The sequence below is a fragment of the Taudactylus pleione genome, unplaced genomic scaffold, assembly GCF_031769625.1.
Source record: "Taudactylus pleione unplaced genomic scaffold, aTauple2 ptg000366l, whole genome shotgun sequence".
In the NCBI taxonomy this organism is placed as follows: domain Eukaryota; kingdom Metazoa; phylum Chordata; class Amphibia; order Anura; family Myobatrachidae; genus Taudactylus; species Taudactylus pleione.
The window spans coordinates 4,102,890-4,123,809 of record NW_028284767.1 but is presented as its reverse complement, the minus strand read 5'-3'; the positions used below and the strand labels follow the sequence as shown (position 1 = coordinate 4,123,809).

The following is a 20,920-nucleotide window of genomic DNA, read 5'->3' as shown; positions in this document are numbered from 1 at the left end:
TACAGATCCAAAACCAAAACACGGGGTTCGGCGTACATCCCTACTTTTTAATAGTCCAAAAATGTGTTCTCTCTCGGATCTAGTGTCCAAAGACGCATGCAAATAGCATCTATTTCTGAATCAGGCCCTTTTTTCATAAAAGCAAGGAACAGGGTCTGTGCAGTGATTTTTCTCCAGCAGTGTGAACTACTATATCGATTTGTGCAGTCTGAGATAAGTGGCTACCGTGAAATATTCAAAGCCGATAATAGAAAATAAACCCAGAGGCCCATTTAGGCAGCTGGAATGGGTGGTTAAGATTCTCAGTGCAATTGTTCAACAGTTGAAATGGACAGTTCTGTTCCTGTACTGGATACCATGATCAGGGACAGACTGGGGCTGCTGAGCAGCCCTGGCAGTCCTCCTGCACACACGACACAGGTGAGTGGTCATTCTTTAAAGAGGGCGTTGTTACATTTCACAGGGGCGTGCCATGAGTCACAGGGGCCTGGCCTCGTGGCACACCCTTCTCTGTCAGTATCCTGGATGAACAGGGCACTGGGAGGCAGAGCTACTCAGCCAGTGCTTAAAGCTGGACTGGCCCATCTGGCCATCGGCCCTTCTGGCATTTGCCAGAAGTGCCAGATGGGCAGTCTGGCCCTGACTATGATGGAAGGCAAAGGTACTCAAATGCAGAGCCTTTCTCCAGCAGCAGGACAGGAATCCAAAAGTATTCAAAGTCCTACTCTGACAGCCATAATAGGTACTCAAGGCCACATTCTAACAGTGATATCAGAAGACAAATAGTAGGGTACTCAGCATACTGTTCAGGCAGCTGGATCTGATGGACAATGTACTCAGGCCCTGATTCAGAGCCGGACGCTCTGAAAGAGCGCTCGCTCTGAATCTGGTCAAGACCATCACGACCATCAGGCTTGCGACAAGATCCTTGTGGTAGGGTCTTGTGGCCGCAAGCCCCAGAGAGCTTCTGGCTCTAATAGAGTCGGAAACTCTCCCACTGACATCACTTGTGATGTCAGTGGGGCTGCCCACAAATGGCAGGCGTTCGCTTGGGAACGCCTCAGTTTGTGAAGTCACCCCCGGCCACGCCTCCAAAACGGTGCGAGCTGACGATCAAAATCGACAGCTGCCCCTTTTTGGTGCGAGACCTGGAGCAACGGAGCATCCGTCGCTAGCCGGGTCTCGCGCATGCGCACGTCGGAGCCGGCTCCGGCGTGCGCATGCGCAGTGGCCTAACATCGACCCGCTCACGAGTGCAGGGCGCTTGCGAGTGGGTCTGAATCAGGCCCTCAGTGCCCTGTTTTGATAGATGGAACAGAAGGCAAAGTTACTCAGAGACCCATTCTGGCAGACAGGAAAGAAGGCAAAGTTGTCCAGGGTCGTATCCTGCTGACAGCCATAATGCAAAGCAAATATAAAACTCAGATCCCCAATTCAGTAGCTGGAATGGGAACCCTTCAACACCATTTGCAATGTCACAAATAAAGATATTAAAAAGCACTGGTCCAAGTACAGATCCCTAGGTACTCCATTGGTAACATTTCCCTCTTCAAACTGCACTCCTTTTAATACAACTCTCTGTTTCCTATCCTACAGCCAGTATTGAAGGCAAAGGTACTCAAAGGCACATTCCAGAGTCCGAAATGGATGTTTAAGGCACAATGCAAATTGGACGTCAATTACAAAAATGATCTGTATATTGCACGGGCTCTGTATTCTATGCCGGTCACAAGAACACTGTCTTTATTGTATATGTGACATTCAGGTAGGTATAGTGTATGCCTTCAGACAAATGGCCTGATTCACTATGGATCTCTATTCTGCTTATAAGCACACAACGCAGTTGCTAATATCAGCGATGACATGTAAATGTTTGCATTCGCATTGCGATCACAGCCTGACATTAAGGCGCCCAGTTCTCCTTACTCACATCCGTATACTTGGCCAACATACAGAAACAGTTAGTAACATTGGACAGTTAATGAAGCACTGACCTTACTCAGGAATTGCTTTCTTCAGCGCACGGTATAAGTCCTCAGGCGGTGTCTGATATCACAGTGGCTAAATTATGCACGCCCATGCAAACATGGTTGAAACTAGAGATGAGCGGACATAGGGGATCCGAGTCCACCCGAACCCTGTTCGGGTGTTCCTCGCCTGACTCGGATCCCCGAGTGTAGGGCAGACCGCTGTGATAGCGGTCTGCCCTACACAGAACAAACACACAGCCGCCAGCGGCAGCTGTGTGTTTGTTACAGCAGCCAATGAGAGTCACACAGACTCTCATTGGCTTGTGCATGGAGGGAGCCAGCTGGAGCTCATTCATGAGCTCCGTCTTCCGGCTCCCTCCTCGTCGCGCGGACGGCGGCTGGAGCGGGGATACAGGTAAGTTTTTTTTTTGTATGTGTGTATGGGGGGCCTGCTACTGGGGGGCCTACTACTGGGGGGGCATACTACTGGGGGCATACTACTGGGGTGGCATACTACTGGGGGCCTGCTAATGGGGGCATACTACTGGGGGCCAAAAGTCCAGGAATGATGATGTTCGTCCATGTAAGATGACGTTTAGCCTCTTTCTGAGTTCCGTTTTTTTGGAGGGAAAAATCCGAACTCAACGTGTAAACTCGAACCTATCCGAGCCTGCACATCCCTAATTTATATATTATTAATAATTTGGAGTTGTGCACCTGAGGTTTGCTGTTTTTGTGCCTGCAATTAGTCTCATCAGGTAGCACCTCCCATTATATATATATTCAGGGTGTGTAGTCCAGGAGTATTTCCCGTATTCTCAAACTCGGTCCTCAGGACCCCAAACAGTGCATGTTTTCCAGGTCTCCTCACAGAATCACAAGTGAAATAATTAGCTCCACCTACGGATCTTTTAAAATGTGTCAGTGAGTAATGAATACACCTGTGCACCTGCTGGGTGACCTGGAAAACGTGGCCTGTGTTGGGTCCTGAGGACAGAGTTTGAGAACCACTGCCTTAGACTATTGAATATGCTAGGCTGCAGTTCACTGTGATTGATAACTTTCTCTGGTGAAATTCCTGTCATGGAATAATAGTGTGCAGGCAGATTAATCCAAATCCTGACAGCTGACTTTGAGCCTGATTCAGATTAAAGCCAGATACACACTAGACAATATGTTGTCCGATCTGGCGGTTCGGACATCATATCGTCCACATCGGCCAATGTCTACTGGCTATGTTGGTAGGTTCATGCAGGTTCTGACAGGCAATATCGTCAGCGGGGCCATGCTGCCGAATGCAGCATGGCCCCCACCGTCGATCTCAGCATCGGCAAAAGTTTATGCACTTGCCAATGGTGGGACCCCCGCTGGGTCCTGTCGCGGACAACACAGTTCTAGGTACACATCGGCTAATGTGTACCCAGCATAAGCAAGAGCAATAACTGTGCATCTTGGCAACACCATGCTGCACTACAGGTGGGGCAGTTGTAAAATGTGCAGAGAGATGTAGATTTGGCAGGGTCGTGTCCCAACTGAAATCTAAATTTCAATGTAAAAATAAAGCTGTCCAGCATTTGTGGGCTACATGCAAAAGCAGCCAGTATTTACCCCACATGCAAAAAAAAAAATGTATGTATTTGCACTCCTTGCTTTGCAACATGATTACTTACGCTATCTAACTCTAAATCAGGCCCTTTATTCCTTAGCTTTATACAGTTATTTTAGGAGTAGCTACACTAATAGTCTGTTTCCGAAAACTGTCAAAGAGGAATCTTTGCTGAAGAACAACATCTGTGTATAGTGCTGACTGAACTTAAGCTAGTTTTATAGTTTTTAACAGTTTCCCAGTCATTAAATACGGTTATCTGCTGAGAGCCTTTAAGCAATGTGTCCGTCTACAACGCAGGGGGTGTATGCTGCATTAATTTGCTGGTAAGTGGTCAAACCTGTTCCCTGTCATTCAGGACACACAAATCAGCACCACTGAGTCAGGACACGAAACGTTCCTCCTTTACAAGCCCAGGCTGTCACTGATCAGCCAGAGGGGAGGATGCAGGGTGGCTTCGCCAGCATCACTGAGGGGTGGATCGGGGGCAACAAAACTGTCCCGCCTCCTGGAAGTCACTCAGGGAAAGCTCTGGTCTCTAGTTCCAGTCAGCTCCTGGTGCTAGATTTCTCACACTACCTGCAGTTACTCCTCTCAGTCGGCCTCAGTAAGCGCAGGCTGGTATTCTCCCAACACTGCCTCAGGGGACCTTTTCTCGGAGGCCCCTGCGAGTCCCCTGGCCTCCTACACTAATGGACTGTGGGCAGTCTCCCCTACTCCTGCAGCTGAATAGTGCTGTCCTTTACTACGTGCCCGCAGGTTACTTTAGTGGTTGGTGACCAGTCTACTCCATTTTCTCCTCTTTGAGGGGGTTGTGTATATTCATTAAATTAGCATTTTTACTACTTATTCCTCTTACTTGTACATTAAACATTTATATAAGTAGCCAAAAATATACTGGTAGGTTAACTGGCTCAAAATTACCCCTAGTGCGTATGTATGTGTGTGTGTGCGCATGTGATTGGGAATATAGATTGTAAACTCCAGTGGGGCAGGGACAGATGTGAATGGCCAAATATTCTCTGCAAAGCGCTGTGGAATATGTGTGCGCTATATAAATAACTGGTAATAAATAAATTCACTATGTAAATACACAGTATGAAATGTATCATATCAGCAATTATACAGACTCTACATGCTGGATACATATGTCAGCAACAATTTATTCCAGGAGGTCCTCACATATATTAATCTCTGGGATGCTCTCTGTGTTGTATGGTGGTCTCTGGAATGCCTCCACCTTTATTTGCCCAATCTCCCATTGATCATTCTGTCAAGTATTCCTCTCACACAACCCAGATGTGTGAAAGCATGATTTTCTATCATTACAAAAGCACAACATAATTAAACAATAACTAAACATAATACACATAATTAATAGAGTGTTATTTGAAAAACTATGGGCCTGATTCAGACGCGTTCGCAAGCGGGTCAATGGTTGGCCAGTGCGCACGCCGTGCCCCGGGGCTCACTACAAAATGGTCTGGCTGTCGATGTTGATCGACAGCTTGCCCCGTTTTGTAGGCGGGGAGGGGGAGTGGCTGGACAAACGGAGGCGTTTGTGGGCGGCCCTAATGACATGATTTGTGATGTCAGTAGTTAACTTTCTGCTCTATTAGAGCAGGAAGTTCACTCTGGGTTGCGGGAGCTGAGACCCTACCACAATGGTCTCGTCGCAAGCCCCGATGGTCACGATAATCACGACCATTGCCAGGCTGCTCGCAAATGCTGTGGGTGGTCAACCACAGCTATGCGAGCGGCATGGAGGAGAATTTTTCTTTTTTTTTTTTAAATGCCCTGATTCAGAGCGAGCGCCCGCAAATAGTGATCGCCTCTGAATCAGACCTTATGTTTTTACATTTACTTTGGTCATAAAACTACATGTCACATATAAGGAATAATGGACTCATTGTTAAAAGTAAAAACTGTGCGGCTGATTAGAGGGGGACCTCTTAAGTAGGAAGGACTGCAGATATAAGGGTGAAAAACATTAGAACAAAAAAAACACAGAGACTAAATAATAATAAAAAAAATAAACAAAACAACATCATGACCTTTGGATACAACTCAATGGGCTGATTGCTTTTACGTTTACACATATATCCAATGTTATTTATCATGGTTATATATCTAAAACAGGAGTTCTGAACCAGGGGAACCTCTACACACTGGCAGGGCTGTCTACTACTATTATTAAAAACACACACATTGTCCCCCTTGGGGAAAAAAAAACCGTACCCATTGGCCACCTATATGATAAAATAAAACTACATTTGGACCCCAAAGGGAAAAAACGTATCGGCCCCCCCCCAGGAAACAGATAAAACACATTAATTGCCCCAGCCCTCACAGACGACTGTTCTGAGGGCAGCAGAAGAGAGAGAAGCTTCCAATCTCTTCCTGCCCTCAGTCACAGGCAGCAGCAGACAGTAACTGCAGACTCAGAAGTCATTCCAGGGCACTGTACGGGCAGGACGGTGGGTAGCTGATTGACCTATGATGTCATGATGCTGCAGTGTCGTAGATCACAGCCCGCAGGGCCGGCTCCCGGGTTGTGAGCACTGTGCCGGCTCTTGAGAGCGCCCTAACCGAATTTGGGGGCGTGGCCTAATTACCATAGCCCACACCCCCTGTGTGACATTATTTGGAGGCGTGCCCACATGGCACGCCTCCAAGTAACGTCAGGCTGGGGTTAAAGCCCAGCACTCAGTCACTGGCTGGGCTTCCCCCAGCCCTCTCCCGTCAGCGAATGGTTGCCAAGCGCATGCACGCAGCATCCATTCACTTTCTGGGGGTCCGGCACCACTGCACAGCTGCAGCGGTGGGGGTCCCCAGCCTCCCGATTTGACCACCCACGGGCCACTTCGGCCCGCGGGTGGAATAGCGGGACAGTACTGTCCCGCTGAAATCGGGATGCTAGGGAGGGGTGCCACCCTCTATGGTTGGCGCCCATGTGCGACCGCACTGGTCGAACACCCCTAGAGCCGGCCTTGACAGCCCGTGCTGCATCTGAGCCGCCCGGAAGAGCCCAGCACTGCCCAGGCGCGAAGTTATAACTGGTGGTCCAGGGCCCTGTGGGGTGGCAGAAATGCACACGAGCGGACCCTGCCACTGGGGGTACAAAACTTTGAAGCCGTGGCTACGAAACACACCACCTCATGCAATTTCATAAACTCTAATTTTTACTTATACAGTGCATGTTCAAAATGTATTTCGTTCCAGCACTGGCACCAGAGTTGCGTCCCAAGAATGTGTGCTCAAGTGGCCCATAACAAAAAAAGATTAACAGATGCTGTGATTTTTTTCCCCCCAGATTTATAGATTCCTCAATCCACCAGTCTGCGTTAATACATTACGGATATTTTTCACTGATTTGCAGATCATTGTCAGCAAATGACAGATCCGCCAATCTTGAAGGGCTCATCATTTTAACTGATTTCTTCCAGTTTCTTGTAACAATTAAAAATAAGACCCATCCAAAAAAGGTAACAGTCCTGCGTCATACCCCCGAGTATCACCACAAAAAGATGTACATCATACCTCCCAACAGCTTGATTCCTAAAGTCAGGACCCCTGCGCATGCTGAAAAGGGGGTGTGGCCTCATTACCGCTAGGTCACACACATTGATGTATGCCACACTGGGGCCGAGCCCACCAATCCAACAGCTGCCCCCAGCCTCTTCCCTGCTTTGAATAATTGGCAGATGCCACTCGCATGCAAAGTTGTGGCAGTGTCATCCCAACCTCCAGCGGAACACTGCGGCCCGCGGGTGAAGCAAAAGGAGTGTCCCGCTGAAATAGGCATGCCATCTATTCACCCGCTGCTCTGTCAGAGTGATCTCCTCCAACTTCCTCCCACCATGGGACACTTCGTCCTGCAGGTGGGACAGCGGGATAGTCCCTGAATAGCAGGACAGTCCGCCTTGAGTTGGGAGGTATGCATAAGAATAAATAGTAAAGTGCAAAGGAATATACTAAAATTATATATGAAATATAGAGAGAGAGAGAGAGAGAGAGAGAGAGAGAGAGAGAGAGAGAGAGACAGAGAGAGAGATTAATAATATATACTAAGGTTTTAAAATAATTCTAAAAAAGAAAAGCAATACCCTACTTTGCCCAAACCCACACTATTAGAAGGCAGAGCGATGGTTTTAAGGATCTAAACTAGCTGTCACTGTCAGTGTGATCTCATGCTGTTCCTATTTCTGGTCCACAACAGCTGCACGGTCCCCCTTAGCCAACCCACATAAAGGTTATCAGGAGGCGGGCACAGGCACCCCCCAGTGCCCTTACTCCTCAGGTGCGCAGTGCCAGGCTCCCGTCACATGACGGCCCGGTCACATGACTGTCCCGGCAGAAGGTAGCTTCTTTCTCTCCTCCCCCGCACCTCTTGCAGAGACTGCTGCAAAGATCAGGAAGCAGCTTAGTGCAACCTGGTGCCAGAGCCTATTGGTTACAGCCTGCACCCTCCAATATGCTGATTGTCCGTCAGTGCTGTCAGTCAGCAGCCGGGCTCAGCCCCCTCCTTCCTTTCTCCTTACACCCTCCCTAATCATAGACCAGTCATGTTGTAATTTACACCCCCAGTGTCTCCTGTAGCATTGGCAGCTGCATGCCTGCACCAGGGCTGAGGATCACAAGGGAAGGTGCCTGTCATGGACAGGAAAACAAGGAGGGATGACGTATGCTCTTGATTGCTATATGCTGGCAGCAAACTTTGGATATAGCTGAAGAGTAACATTTCTATATATTGAATTCCTATTGGGAAATGTGCTGACATAACAAAACAACTTGGGAGGAAGCTAGCATAGTGACAAAGCAAGGAGCTCTGCTAGTCCTGTGACAGGGATGAGCCATTTGCTTATGTTTCCAACTAGATCACTCTGTGCAGTATATAACTGAGTATACTGCAGCATTATATTACTGTGACTGACTTCTAAATTGTCTGCCATAAGCATATTCAAGTTCAGGGCACAGACCTTTATACCTGTGCTCTGCATTTCATAGTATGGGAAGCAGCAATGATATAATTCTAAATAGACATTTAGCCAGGATAGGGAATGATGTGTGCTAAAGAATGGTCATCCCCTCGCTCTGCTACTTGTGATCGTCCTTGGGTACTTGTTTAAGTATGGATGACAAACTAGAGGAAATTTTTGGGGATGAGGTGGAGATTGGAAATGAACTGGAGGTTTATGATGAGATGGTCACGGCTATGGCTGGTAATATCTATTCTGAGCTAGATAAATTAGTAGGAGCTTATGGACAAGATGCGGTTACAGGCCTGATGCCCTTAATGGTCTCTGTGCTGGAAAGTCTGGCAACAACGTGCACCTGCGCTCGAGAGCGAGAGGACCAACTGGAAATGGTGACCGAAGATAAGCAAAGGCTACTCATCCAGTATGAAAGGGAGCGGGATGGACGGAAACGTGCAGAAGAGGTAAGAACGTATACCACCTACGTTCCACATGAATGATGACATGAAAATGTATTAGGTCTCATTATTATTATCCTTTATTTATATGGCGCCACAAGTGTTCTGCAGCGCCTTACAAAGTACATAAACAAATAATTTGACAACTGACTTACAGTACAAAATAGGACAAGGACATGGATAATATACATTGCTACATTAGTGACCATAACACCTAGATATGCAACAAGGTGCCCTGGTGGGGGGTAAGAAGTAGGTGAAAGTAAAGTAAGGAGAAGCACAAGAGGGTAGAGGTCCTGCTCCTAAGAGCTTACATTCTATATCACTTGTAACTGAATAAACAAGCCAAATAAAATGTAAGAAACCTCTGTCCATGCAAGTATGCTTTTTCAAAGGGAATTGCCGTAACATAGAGGGGGAGATTTATCTAATCTTAGAGAGAGATAAAGTACAGACCAATCCACTATTTACTGTCATTTTACAGGCTGTGCTAAACAGAAGCTGATTGGTTGCTATGAGCAACTTCACTTTATCTCATTTGATAAATATTCCCCATAAGCTGATAACAGGTCAGTTTTGTTTTGTTTTATTGATTCAAGTCTGTGACTTGGGGTGTTTGGTGGCATTTTAAATGTGACAGCTTGATCAATCTATATGTTATACAAATTATGAGTTTTGAGGGAAACTGAAATACAGTTTCTACTATAACATCTCAGTACTATTTCTTTTTTCCTGGCTTAAGTTCACTTTTTAAATGTAAGTACAGCTTTAGAAATGTCACATCCTCTGCACTTTGTTATGAAAGGGGCGCATGGCTTTGATGAAAGGGCACAGCTCAGCAGCGGGTCGTGCAGCGCATAATATGCAAAGGGATCTAATACAACTGTAAAGTTAGTGGTATAAAAGCTCTTTTATTTATTTGGCCTAGGTCTGATCTGGAACAAATGCAGCATCTATTACTCGGTACACACTGTACGATGTGTGTACCCATCAATGGCGCAATGCAATGGAACAATATATCACACTGGTTGTACATGATACACGGGGGGAGATGTATGAAGCTCCAAAGCAGTATCAGCGCACGTTATGTGCGCTGATACCGCTACTACCCAATGTATGATCCGGGGGTTTGGCGGTAAATGACAGGCGCTATGCGCCACTGTCATTATCGGCGCTGCTATCTACAAGATAGCAGCGCTGAACGACAGGGCATGTATGAACGGTCACTTCACCTGACCGTTCCGCCTGCTGTAACGTGCCGCTATAATACATCTCCCCCACGATCCGGTGTATTACTGCGCAATATATCGTCCCATGCTGCATTTAGCAGCATAGCTTTGTTCATTGGATCGTCCTATCTGTGGTGATGTGATGGGATGTACGACCGCCCAATCCGCTTCAGAATGATATATCATAAGACAGATCGCATAGAGTGTACCCAGCTTTAGACATCCAAACATTACCATTTTTCTTGCCTCATGGTCCTTCAGGTGCTTGGAGTACAATAACCTGAAGCAGTTCCAGTGATGATGTTTAGATAACACCTAATTGCTAGCAGGGAGCATAATTCTTGGGGGATTACTAGAGTTCCCCTTTAAAGCAGCAACATTTTGTGCAAGTCACTATACGTACTGTATACTGGAGCAGGTATTGATGTGAATATTTTAACTTTCTCTGTAAAGTACATACAGATGGGTCCACATAAATCTAGCCTTCATGCGCGTTGAACAGCCTTTCTAGTCGCTCCGTGGCGTGACTCGGTAGTGCCAAGCGTATTTGTGTGCGTCTTTTTAACTTCAGGTGCGTCTTATTTTCATAACGATGCAACTAGATAGCACAAGCAGTTTCAGCTGATTAAAATGATATGCAGCATGCCTATGTTCTGTGGGCTGGTGTATCTGCATGCGAAACGCTACGTGTCAGTGACTGTAACACTGTAACGTAGTGTTTAGCATGCAGATACACCCGCACTCTCTCACAGAACATAGACATGCTGCATATCACTTTAATCATGAAGCTGCTTGTGCTATCTAGTTGCATCGTTGTGCGAGTAAGACGCATCAGAAGGTAAAAAGACGCACAAAAGATGCTCGGCGCCATCGAGTCACACTAAGCTCTCGCGTTATGTGTGGTGCGACTTGTAGCGTATGGAGGATAGATGTATGTGGGCACTTCTGTATGTATGTTGTTAATGATATTAAATTATAATACAACACAGTGGTTCCCAAACTCGGTCCTCAAGGCACTCGAACGATCCAGGTTTTAAGGATATCCATGATCAAGCACACGTTAATTAATTAGTACCTCAGTCATTTTGAATTAACAATACGTGCTCAGCCATGGATATCCTTAAAACTTGGACTGTTAGGATGCCTTAAGGACCATGGCCCTCATTCAGAGCCGTACGCTCTGAGCAGAGCGCACGCTCTGAATGAGGGCCGCCTTCCATAATTATGGAGCGTCCTCCTGGACGCTCGTATAGCTGTGGGTCACCACCCACAGCCTATACGAGCGTGCAGTTTGATGGCCGCGATGGTCAAGACTGCGAGCCGGAGCCTGCGGTTGAGGTTTTCAACCGCAAGGCCCGGAGTGATTTTGGCTCTATCAGAGCCAAAATCACTCCCACTGACATCACTAGTGATGTCAGTGGGCCGGCTTCTGACGGTAGGCGTTCCCTTGGGAACGCCCCCGTCAGGGAGGCACGCCCCCGGCACGCCCACCAAAGGGGGCGTGCTGTCAATCAACATCGACAGCACGCCCCCTTTGATCAGACACAACGAGCGAAGGAAAGTCCTTCGCTCGTCGCGTCTGGCGCATGCGCACGACGGAGCTCCCGCCGTCGTACGCATGCGCAGTGCACAACATCGACCCACTTGCGAGCGGACAGCTGCTTGCGAGTGGGTCTGAATCAGGCCTCATATTTGGTAACCACTGAAATAATATTGTGTTACTATTCTTTTATCTCTTCTCTCTTTTTGTGTTTTTTTTTTTTTTGGGTGGGGTGGAGGAGTAAACTTTTGAACAACCCTTTTACTGTCAAGACTGAGGGGTCTATTTATTAAGGTGAGATAAGGGGTTACAAATGCTAAAGGCAGAGAAAATCCCTGTACATACTGCTTCTCAGTATGTAGTAAAGGGATTTTCTATGTCCGCAGGCTACAACATCGCACTGCACCTGGGGCACTTAGCGCTGCCATAAACACTTATGGCAGCGCTAAGTGTCCCAGGTATTACTAAGAGAAGATGTCACTTACCGCCAGGTGTCTTCTCCAGCGCTGATACCGCCTCCTGTAGCTGCACTGGAGAAGCAGGAAGTGCTTGTTGTAATTGTACAGTGTGTTAATAAAGATTTTACAAAAAAAAAAAAAAAGTTGCCGCTGCCCACTGGAGTTGGTGAGTCACACAGGGCTGTCAGGGGAAAAGGGTCTCAGCTGTTACCGCGAGGGGGTGACTTAACGTTCACCCTCCTCGGCTGGTCTCAGCTGCGGTAGCCAGCTCCTGCTTTGCAGCGGTAGCAGGCGAAGCAGGAGTGGCATTAACGCCACGATATGTGGAGTTTTAGTAAATAGACCCCTTAAATTGTATCTTTTTTTTTCAAAAATATTTTTATTAAAGCAGTATGCGTTTAGATACAATATTTATAACACATTCCGAGAGATATAAACCATCTTCTCCATTAGAGTCTTATACAAATAGGTCGACATCAGATAAATAATACATATACAATTAAATACATAAAATAAAAGGGTACTTGTGTACTTTGCGGACTCATTGCATGGAGATCCCAAGTGTCCTACACTCATTATTGTTATTATTAATAATAATCATGGTAATGTCTAAATCCCCTTCACGGAGAGGACCATGACGTCAACAGCCAGTGTCCAGCGTCATTCCCTACCATCCAAGTGGGCATAGAGGGGGAATATAACCTTGTGGCGAGTCACCGAGCGGACAACTTTCTTCTTTAGGTGGGGACAACGTTCGGTACTTGTGTACGTAAAGTACACAAGTACCATTTAAAACATTCATTGGGTTCTCTCTGCAATGAGTCCGTAAAGTACACAAGTCTCTCTGCAATGAGTCCGTAAAGTACCAATAAAAGTGTATCAATAGCTATTAGATATCATGGGATACATTGATAATGAAACATTGTTAAACATATCAGATCAAACGTGCTCCCACCCCCAAGGGAACTCACAAACAGGGGGATCACCCTCCACCATATGCATAAGATACTATGGGGTCTATTTACTAAGCAGTGTTAGGAGAAGTGAAAAGTGATAAGGTGCCAGCCAATCAGCTCCCAACTGTCATTTTTCAAACACAGCCTGTGAGATGGTAGTTAGGAGCTGATTGGCTGGCACCTTATCACTTTTCACTCATCACTTTTCTCTTCTCCTAACACTGCTTAGTAAATAGATCCCTATGAGGTATTACACAAAGAATTGTGAATCTGTGATTGTACGGCAGTTAACAGGGTTGCTATGAAGCTCTCCCACATTTCAAAGAAATCGCTCAGTTTTGTCCTCCTTTTTTTTAACCGCCACCCACTCCATGCGAAAAAAAATAAAAGATCTTTGTTTTAAAAAAGATATAGTTGGAGGCTCGGGATGTATCCATACTTGTAAAATCGATTTGCGAGTACTGTAGCAGCGCTAATTGCTATCAACAATCGTCTGCTCCCTCTTGAAAATCTAAGAGTATTTTTGGGAGAATGCCAAACGATGCCATTCTGGAGTCAGGGCACATTTGTGAATACAGTACTTACAGTATCATTAATTTGGATACACACTTAAATGATAAATCGCTGATTTGCCAACCTATACAATAGACGATATTTTGCACGTTTTGCCTGATTTCGACGCATTGGAACGACAAATAGTGCAGTGTCCACTAACGATGCCGATGCGCATTCCCGCGTTGTCTATCGTATCCTCAGATCTTCCCTACAGCAGGTAAGATCTGGCAATCTTGTTAACGTTTCGCGGCATATTGTTCAGTGTTTTGGCACTAAAGATATGTCGTTCCGACCCGAACGATGCCGACGTACATCACTTGTCAGGCATTTCCGTGCATGCATCTGTGTATTAAAAATGCATGTCAAGTGTAAAAAAAAAAAAAAAAAAACACGTGCCCCCCCTAAAGCACAAACAGCCCTGGCATTTTCAGAGCCAGTCCTGGTTGTGAAAATACAGATGACAAAAGATGTAGTGGTCCCCTGTACTTAGCACAACCAGTTCCGCGCTTAGCGACCCAGTTCTGGTTTTGGAAATACAGGGGACAAAAAGAGTAGGGTTCCCATGTATTTTCAATAACCAGCAGCGGACTCTTTCTAGCGGGTCGTAATGCCAGAGCCAGGAGAACCCTTTCACCGGGTCCCTCGTCCTAAGCATTACCCCTAGCCTAGGCTGACAGCCCGTGGCTATCCCTGGTACCCCTGGGCGGTGGGTGCCGGGTTTATTTGTCTAAAAATGGGTGGGTGCCGGGTTGATTTGTCTAAAAATATTTTCTTTTTCAGTCGAACTATAGGTCCCAGCAAGCCTCCCCGGCATTATGGCCCGTTGGTACCTGTAGTTCACCTCAAAAAAAATTATTAAAATAAACACAGTACACACACACTAGCGGTCAGGAGTAATGTTTTGGCCAGGGGACCCAGTGAAAGGTTTCCCCTGGCTGTGTCATTACCCCCCCCCCCCCCCCACACTAGAGATTCCAGTGCTGGTTATGGAACATAAAGGGGACCCCTACTTTTTTTGTCCCCCTGTATTTCCAAAACCAGGACCGGCTTGCTTAGCACAGTGCCGGTTGTGCTAAATACAGGGGACCCCTAAGTCTTTTGTCAGAACCAGCTGTGATGTCATTATCGCTGGTTCCTGTTGCCATTATATGGGTCCTTCGGCCGTGTGTACTAACAAGTAGATGTGAAAGATATATCTGCACGATATGTATATCGCATCTGCGGTGCAACACGTCCGATGCAATAAATCTGTGAAATACGTCGTTTACAGATATATTGTGTATACACACTGCCAGATGGACTGAACAATACATCGTTTGTCGGCTGTACGAACAATATATTGCCTATTGTGTACAGTGTCTGGAGAGATATTGTGTGGGTACTTCACACAGGTGATCAGCCGATATTTCCACTTTTCCTAAGCTACATTCCTTATAACTAGAAGCTGAATAGAACTCACATGGGAACCATTCAGAAGGCAATTTGGGATACACAGGGTGACTTAGATTATAGACTCATCTTTCATATTTTTTTCTAATTGAGCAGTCTTGCCCCAAAGGTAAATGGCTCTGATGATTGACATAGAGGTTAATTACACCTGTCTGCTCCTTTTGCACATATTAAAATGAGACCATTAACTTTAAATAAAGGTTATGGGTGATTGTATATTAGGCAAATTATGAATTTTATAATCTGGGTCAGTGACATTTGGCCAAATGCAGGACTGGTGTCTCATTAGTGTTTTCAGAATAAGTCTATTTATTGTTAACCTAAATTTCTACATACTGCAAAGTTCTCGTTATTTAATTTATTAGATATGGAGAATGGGGGGGGTAGAATTACAACACAGAAAATGTATTCAGTAGAGAAAAGAGCTGTGGAGCTTTCACTTGGGTGTTTCAAGAGGTTGGGTATGAAATACCGACGGCGTCAAATACGGACCCTGGAAGCATGACAAATCATAATGCCGACGCCGGCTGGCAAGTATATCTAACCCCAACTCTCCCTTGGCGGAGCATAACTCTTAAGACTCGGGGGGGGGGGGGGGGATGGTGCCTAACCCTAACCTCCCCTTCCCCTATCCCAAACCTCCCGGGGGGTGCCTATCCCTAAGTCCCACGGGTGTGCCTAAACCTAACACTCCCCCCACCCCCACAGCTAACACATCTCGACACATGGCTAACCTACGTTCGGTATGCCGGGTGTGGGGATTTCGGCGTTGGGCTAATGGTAGGCGTCGGTATTTAGACGCCTATCTTTAGTCCCATGCCGGGCTTTCAGTGTCGGGATTCTGTCCGTCGGCATTTAGACCATCAGCATCCTGACTACATCCCGTTTCAACACTAATGCTGGGTACACACTTGCCGATGTGTATCTCAATGGGCCGACATATCGTACTGCGGGTACATATTGAGCGATGTAATGAACTTCAAATAAATATACTTGATAACAGTATAGATGTTTATTACTATCTCAAAGAAAAAATATTTTGTGCTTTTAAACTGTTTCAAATGGCTGATTTTTGCATTTTTTACTAGCGTTGAAAAAATTGTAGAAAGCAACTAATTTTAGTTAAAATAATAGTTACCTTTTCGTTGCATAAAAATGGCAACAAGTTGATTTTTAGGTCATTTGAAGCCAGTTTTAATAATAATAATAATAATTATTATTATTATTATTAAAAAAAAAAACGCCTATACCTGCCCAACATCTTTTAACCCATCATTCTGCACTTTGGAGATAATATCCCAATAATGACAAGTAATTATTGGCCCAATTAAGCTAATTGAAAACTTGTAATTGCCTCTTAAACACATTGAGGGTGGTGGTGGGGGGAGTCCCAGGGGCTGTGAGCCATTTTTACCTTTATTTAACAATTTTCTCTTAAATCTATTAATTAATTTGCTGATCAACTCGGGTATTTTTGCTGTGTGAAAGGGTCAACCTGGGTTGAAAATTGCCGGGCCTCCGACCCTGGTAGAAAGCAGGGTCGAAGTCCTGGGAATTACGACCCGGGTTGACCCTTTCACACAGAAAAATGACCCGTGTTGATCAGCAAATTACCGTGTAAAAGTGCTTTACCTGGTAATTTTTGTTTTCTGTGTGAAAGGGGTATTAGAGTGTATTAAACCTTCTAAAGAGGACAGGTGGAGACGTTGAGCATAACAACTAATCAACTTCTAGCTGTCAATTTTTAGAATGTATTTGATAAATACTAGCTAGATAATTTGATAATTGGCTGCTATGGGAAACTGCTCCACTTGTCCTCTTCAGAAGGTTTGATACCCATAAGCACAATCCTAGTGCAGTTTCTCAATTTAAGGGAGGAATTCAGCTCAGCGCAACATTGGAAGTTTCCCCTTTTACCTCTGAGGGGTGCAAAGGAAAACATGCGATACAGCAGACGTGATTTGCCAGAAGGGCATAGAATTGAATCCTCGCCTCTGATTACTTTACTTTCAGACCCGCTCGCTAGATGCGGCCTCTCGCTCTCAGCGTTTGGAAATTTTGCAAAGTGACCTCAAGGCAGCTGCTCGCTCTGCAAGGCATAAGCACGCCCACTATGTCTTGGCGAGCGATCACTTTGTGTTTACAGACGCCCACCAGTCTGTTTTTATCCGCCCAATAGCGTACATCATCTCCTGGAAACAAATTCAACCATCGGTACATCGTGTAACATCGGATCTGACTGCAGCGCTTGCGGTTGACTGTACCCTACTGCAAGCACTGCGAGCACTTCAGTGTATTTTTCAACCAGGTCACGTGTACTATGACGCTGCCTGTTAATTATGCATGCCCCAGAAACGGTGTGGAAACACTCTGCCACGCCTGCGTCCGCTACTCCACTCCCCCATTACTACTGACCTGCCCCTGTTACCACCCATAAACGGCCTTTGCTGTCACTCATTCCACTGGGTTGTCTTTGCAGGACAAGCGAGCAAAATCCGATTGCTCATAGTACTTTACGCACGCGCATTGCGAACGACATGCATGCGCACAATTAGCGAACATCGTCTGCATCGAGCGACCGCTTGGTAGCGAGCGGGTCTGTATGAGCCCCATTGTCTGATATGAGTGTATGTGACTTTTACTACATACAATTATTTTTATTGCTTCCTACTGTACTTGTCAGATTATTGCATTTATTCATTTTTTTCAGTGTAGTTTACTTGTGTTGCCCTTCTGTATTACCCAACTCCTCCATGGCTGTCTGCATTGGATACATTTGTATGCAGAGATCGGCTGTGTGTCATATCCAAGAACAATGGTAATAAACACTTCTGTCTGATATAAATATGTTTCTGAGAACAGAATGTGCTTCGTGTCAGGACAGTACATATAAACCATTACATTAATCAAAGTGGAAAAACTTTTTAATTAATGATACAAGTACAATTAAAATACTGTATGTATTGCTGGAAATCCCCAAGGGCCAATGTAGCAAAACTGCTAAAGCTACAGTATGTGAGGTGGAGCAGCCTTAAAAGAGCAAATAATGCTATTAGGTGCTTATTGGTTTAAATGTTCATGCATAACGGCTCACAGTGTCTACATACTATATTTACCATTGAATGTAGGGCAGGGACCTAAAACACCTGATATCGGCAAACACCATCCAACTCTCATAACATCCTAAGGGAGTTCTTTTTGTTTCAGTTCCTCATTTAAGGTCTTATAAAGTGGAAAATGTATAAATTCATTTCAAGTAACTTCCTCTTACAGTATGTTATGCCCAACGTCCCACTCGTATGTATACCTAAACTTAGTCATTTTGATATTTTGCATGTTTCTCTTTTTAAAGACTAATCACGCGTTAGTGCAGTAATTTTGTAAGCTTGATGCAGGTATATAAAACATTCTGTATACCTGTATTACATACTAATAATCTATTTGTAGTCTACGGGGTGTTGCTGGATGGGGTAAATATTATTTAAAGCCATGAGAGCAGAATAAGGTGTTATCATACCCGCTTTAAGTTAACGGTGGTTCATATATATTCACTGAAGACTTTATAGTAATAAAACTATTGTTTTGTATAATGAACTCACTGGATCTAAATGCCTGCTGTAGATTAATACATTATCTAATGCCGCACATCCACTAGCAGATGAGGCAACGACAGTACGATTACGACATCGTAATCGTACAGTCGTTCCCCATCCTCTGCAGTGCCTACACTGAACGATATGTTGTTCAGTGTAGGCACCCTCCATCATCGCCGAACGTGGTCAATCTGTCGTTATCAGCAGATTGACCGGCATGTTCGGGCAATGATTGATGTCGGAAACGTTTCCAACATTTTAGTGCCCGGTAAATGGACGACTGAATGGTAACGATGTCATTATCGTTCGGTCGTCTGTTAATATCTGCAAGTGGATGTGCGCCTTAAGCCTAAAACATAATTGCAATAATATAGCTTGTAACGTTTTAAAATATAATGTTATAATTTTTCTTGACAGAATACATATTATATTTCGTATTGTTTGCTAGGTAAGTGTGAACACTTTTTTTATTTTGTAATGTATGTAACTAGTCTTACAGCGGGTCCGGAAACAGTAAACTTTAGTATGTAAGTTATAGCAGTCATTTATCACATAACTGGAGAGATCACAGATTTATAACATAACATAAAACCTACATTCTTACAATCTCCTTTAATGAACAATGTAGGCGAACTCTAGTTTAGATAATTATTGTTTGCTTGTGTTCTGCATGGCATATAAAGAGAAGTCTCCATGAGGAAGGCTATGGATCATCCCATTAGTAGTGGACTATCGTATACACTCCCACCCCTGAAAAGTTGCCTGTTTAGAGACTTTATTGCAGCTGTTATTTCAAGCATTTAGGCTTTCAGTGGGAATTTGCAACACGAAGAAATGTGATGTACATAGGATCTGTGTGACTGCTTGTTGCTCATGTACTTGCTAAGATTGTGAATGCAAAATGGACATTTCTTCCTCCTCTGAAGTTTTTCATGATATTCCTAGATCGTGGAAAGATCAACACCCTCATTACCCCGGGTGTTTTTGTGCAGGAATATTGCTGAAGCATTATGGTACAGGTTGAGTCTCCCATATCCAAATATTCCGAAATACGGAATATTCCGAAATACGGAATAATTTTGGCATCACTGAGATAATGAAACCTTTGATTTTTGATGGTTCAATGTACACAAACTTTGTCTAAGGCACAAATTATTAAAAATATAGTATAAAATTACCTTCAGGCTATGTGTATAAGGTGTATATGAAACATAAATGAATTTCATGTCTGTACACAAACTTTGCTTGAACCACAAAATTATTGAAAATATTGTATAAAATTACCTGCAGGCTGTGTGTCTAAGGTGTATATAACACATAAATGCATTCCGTGTGTATATTTGGGTCCCATTCCCAAGATATTTAATTACAATATGCAAATATTCCAAAATACGGAATATTCCGTTTTCCAAAATACCCTGAGTCCCAAGCATTTTGGATATTGGAGACTCAACCTGTATTACCATATCAGCGTGGGGGCGCATTGGTTAGCATTGCTGCCTCTTAATACTGAGATCATGGCTTTAGTTTGAATTAGGGGTTTTGTGTGGCATTTGTTTGTTCTCTCCATGTGCTACAGTTTCTTCCCACGTTTTAAAAACATACTGCTAGCTTCTGACAAAATTAACCCTAGTGTGTACTTACTAGTGTAGTGTAGTAGCAAATATAGATTGTAAGCTCTACTGGAGCAAGGGTTGATGTGAATAGTTATTTTCCTCTTCTCCTATTATCCTAGTGCTGTGTAATATGTAAGTACTATATAAAACAGTGTATAAATAGATGTGTAATTGTTCCATGAAGGTTAAATAAAAATAACGTACTGTACAATGTTGTTTTAATGATTTCTTCTGCATATATTTTGAGGGATGTATGTGTATGGATTTATGTGTTGTTATTACATTAACCAGTGGATGATTAAAATACATTGTGTATGGTTTTGACTACAGCCCGAGGTCACAGGCTGGGATAAGTCGCGATGGTGGATGGCACTGGGCAGTCGGCCAGCTGAGTGATCCTCAGTTTACGCAGTCTGACCGGCTTGCAAAACCAGGATACTACGTCCGTGGACACAGCCCCTGGCCTTGCCACTTCTGAAAAATGGGGCTGTCACTGTTTCCCGGGACGCCGGTC

The 20,920-nt window shown here is 44.7% G+C and overlaps 1 protein-coding gene across 1 annotated transcript in view; it reads left to right on the top strand.

Annotated features, from left to right (window-relative positions):
* Positions 1-8,152: 8,152 nt before the first annotated feature.
* LOC148508430 (C-Jun-amino-terminal kinase-interacting protein 3-like) overlaps positions 8,153-20,920 on the top strand; it is a 111,352-nt gene continuing 98,584 nt past the window's right edge. The window contains exon 1 of the mRNA XM_088444545.1: positions 8,153-9,016. Within this exon, the coding sequence (XP_088300671.1) occupies positions 8,708-9,016 (309 nt within the window). The 5' untranslated portion in view covers positions 8,153-8,707. The remainder of the gene's footprint in view (positions 9,017-20,920) is intronic.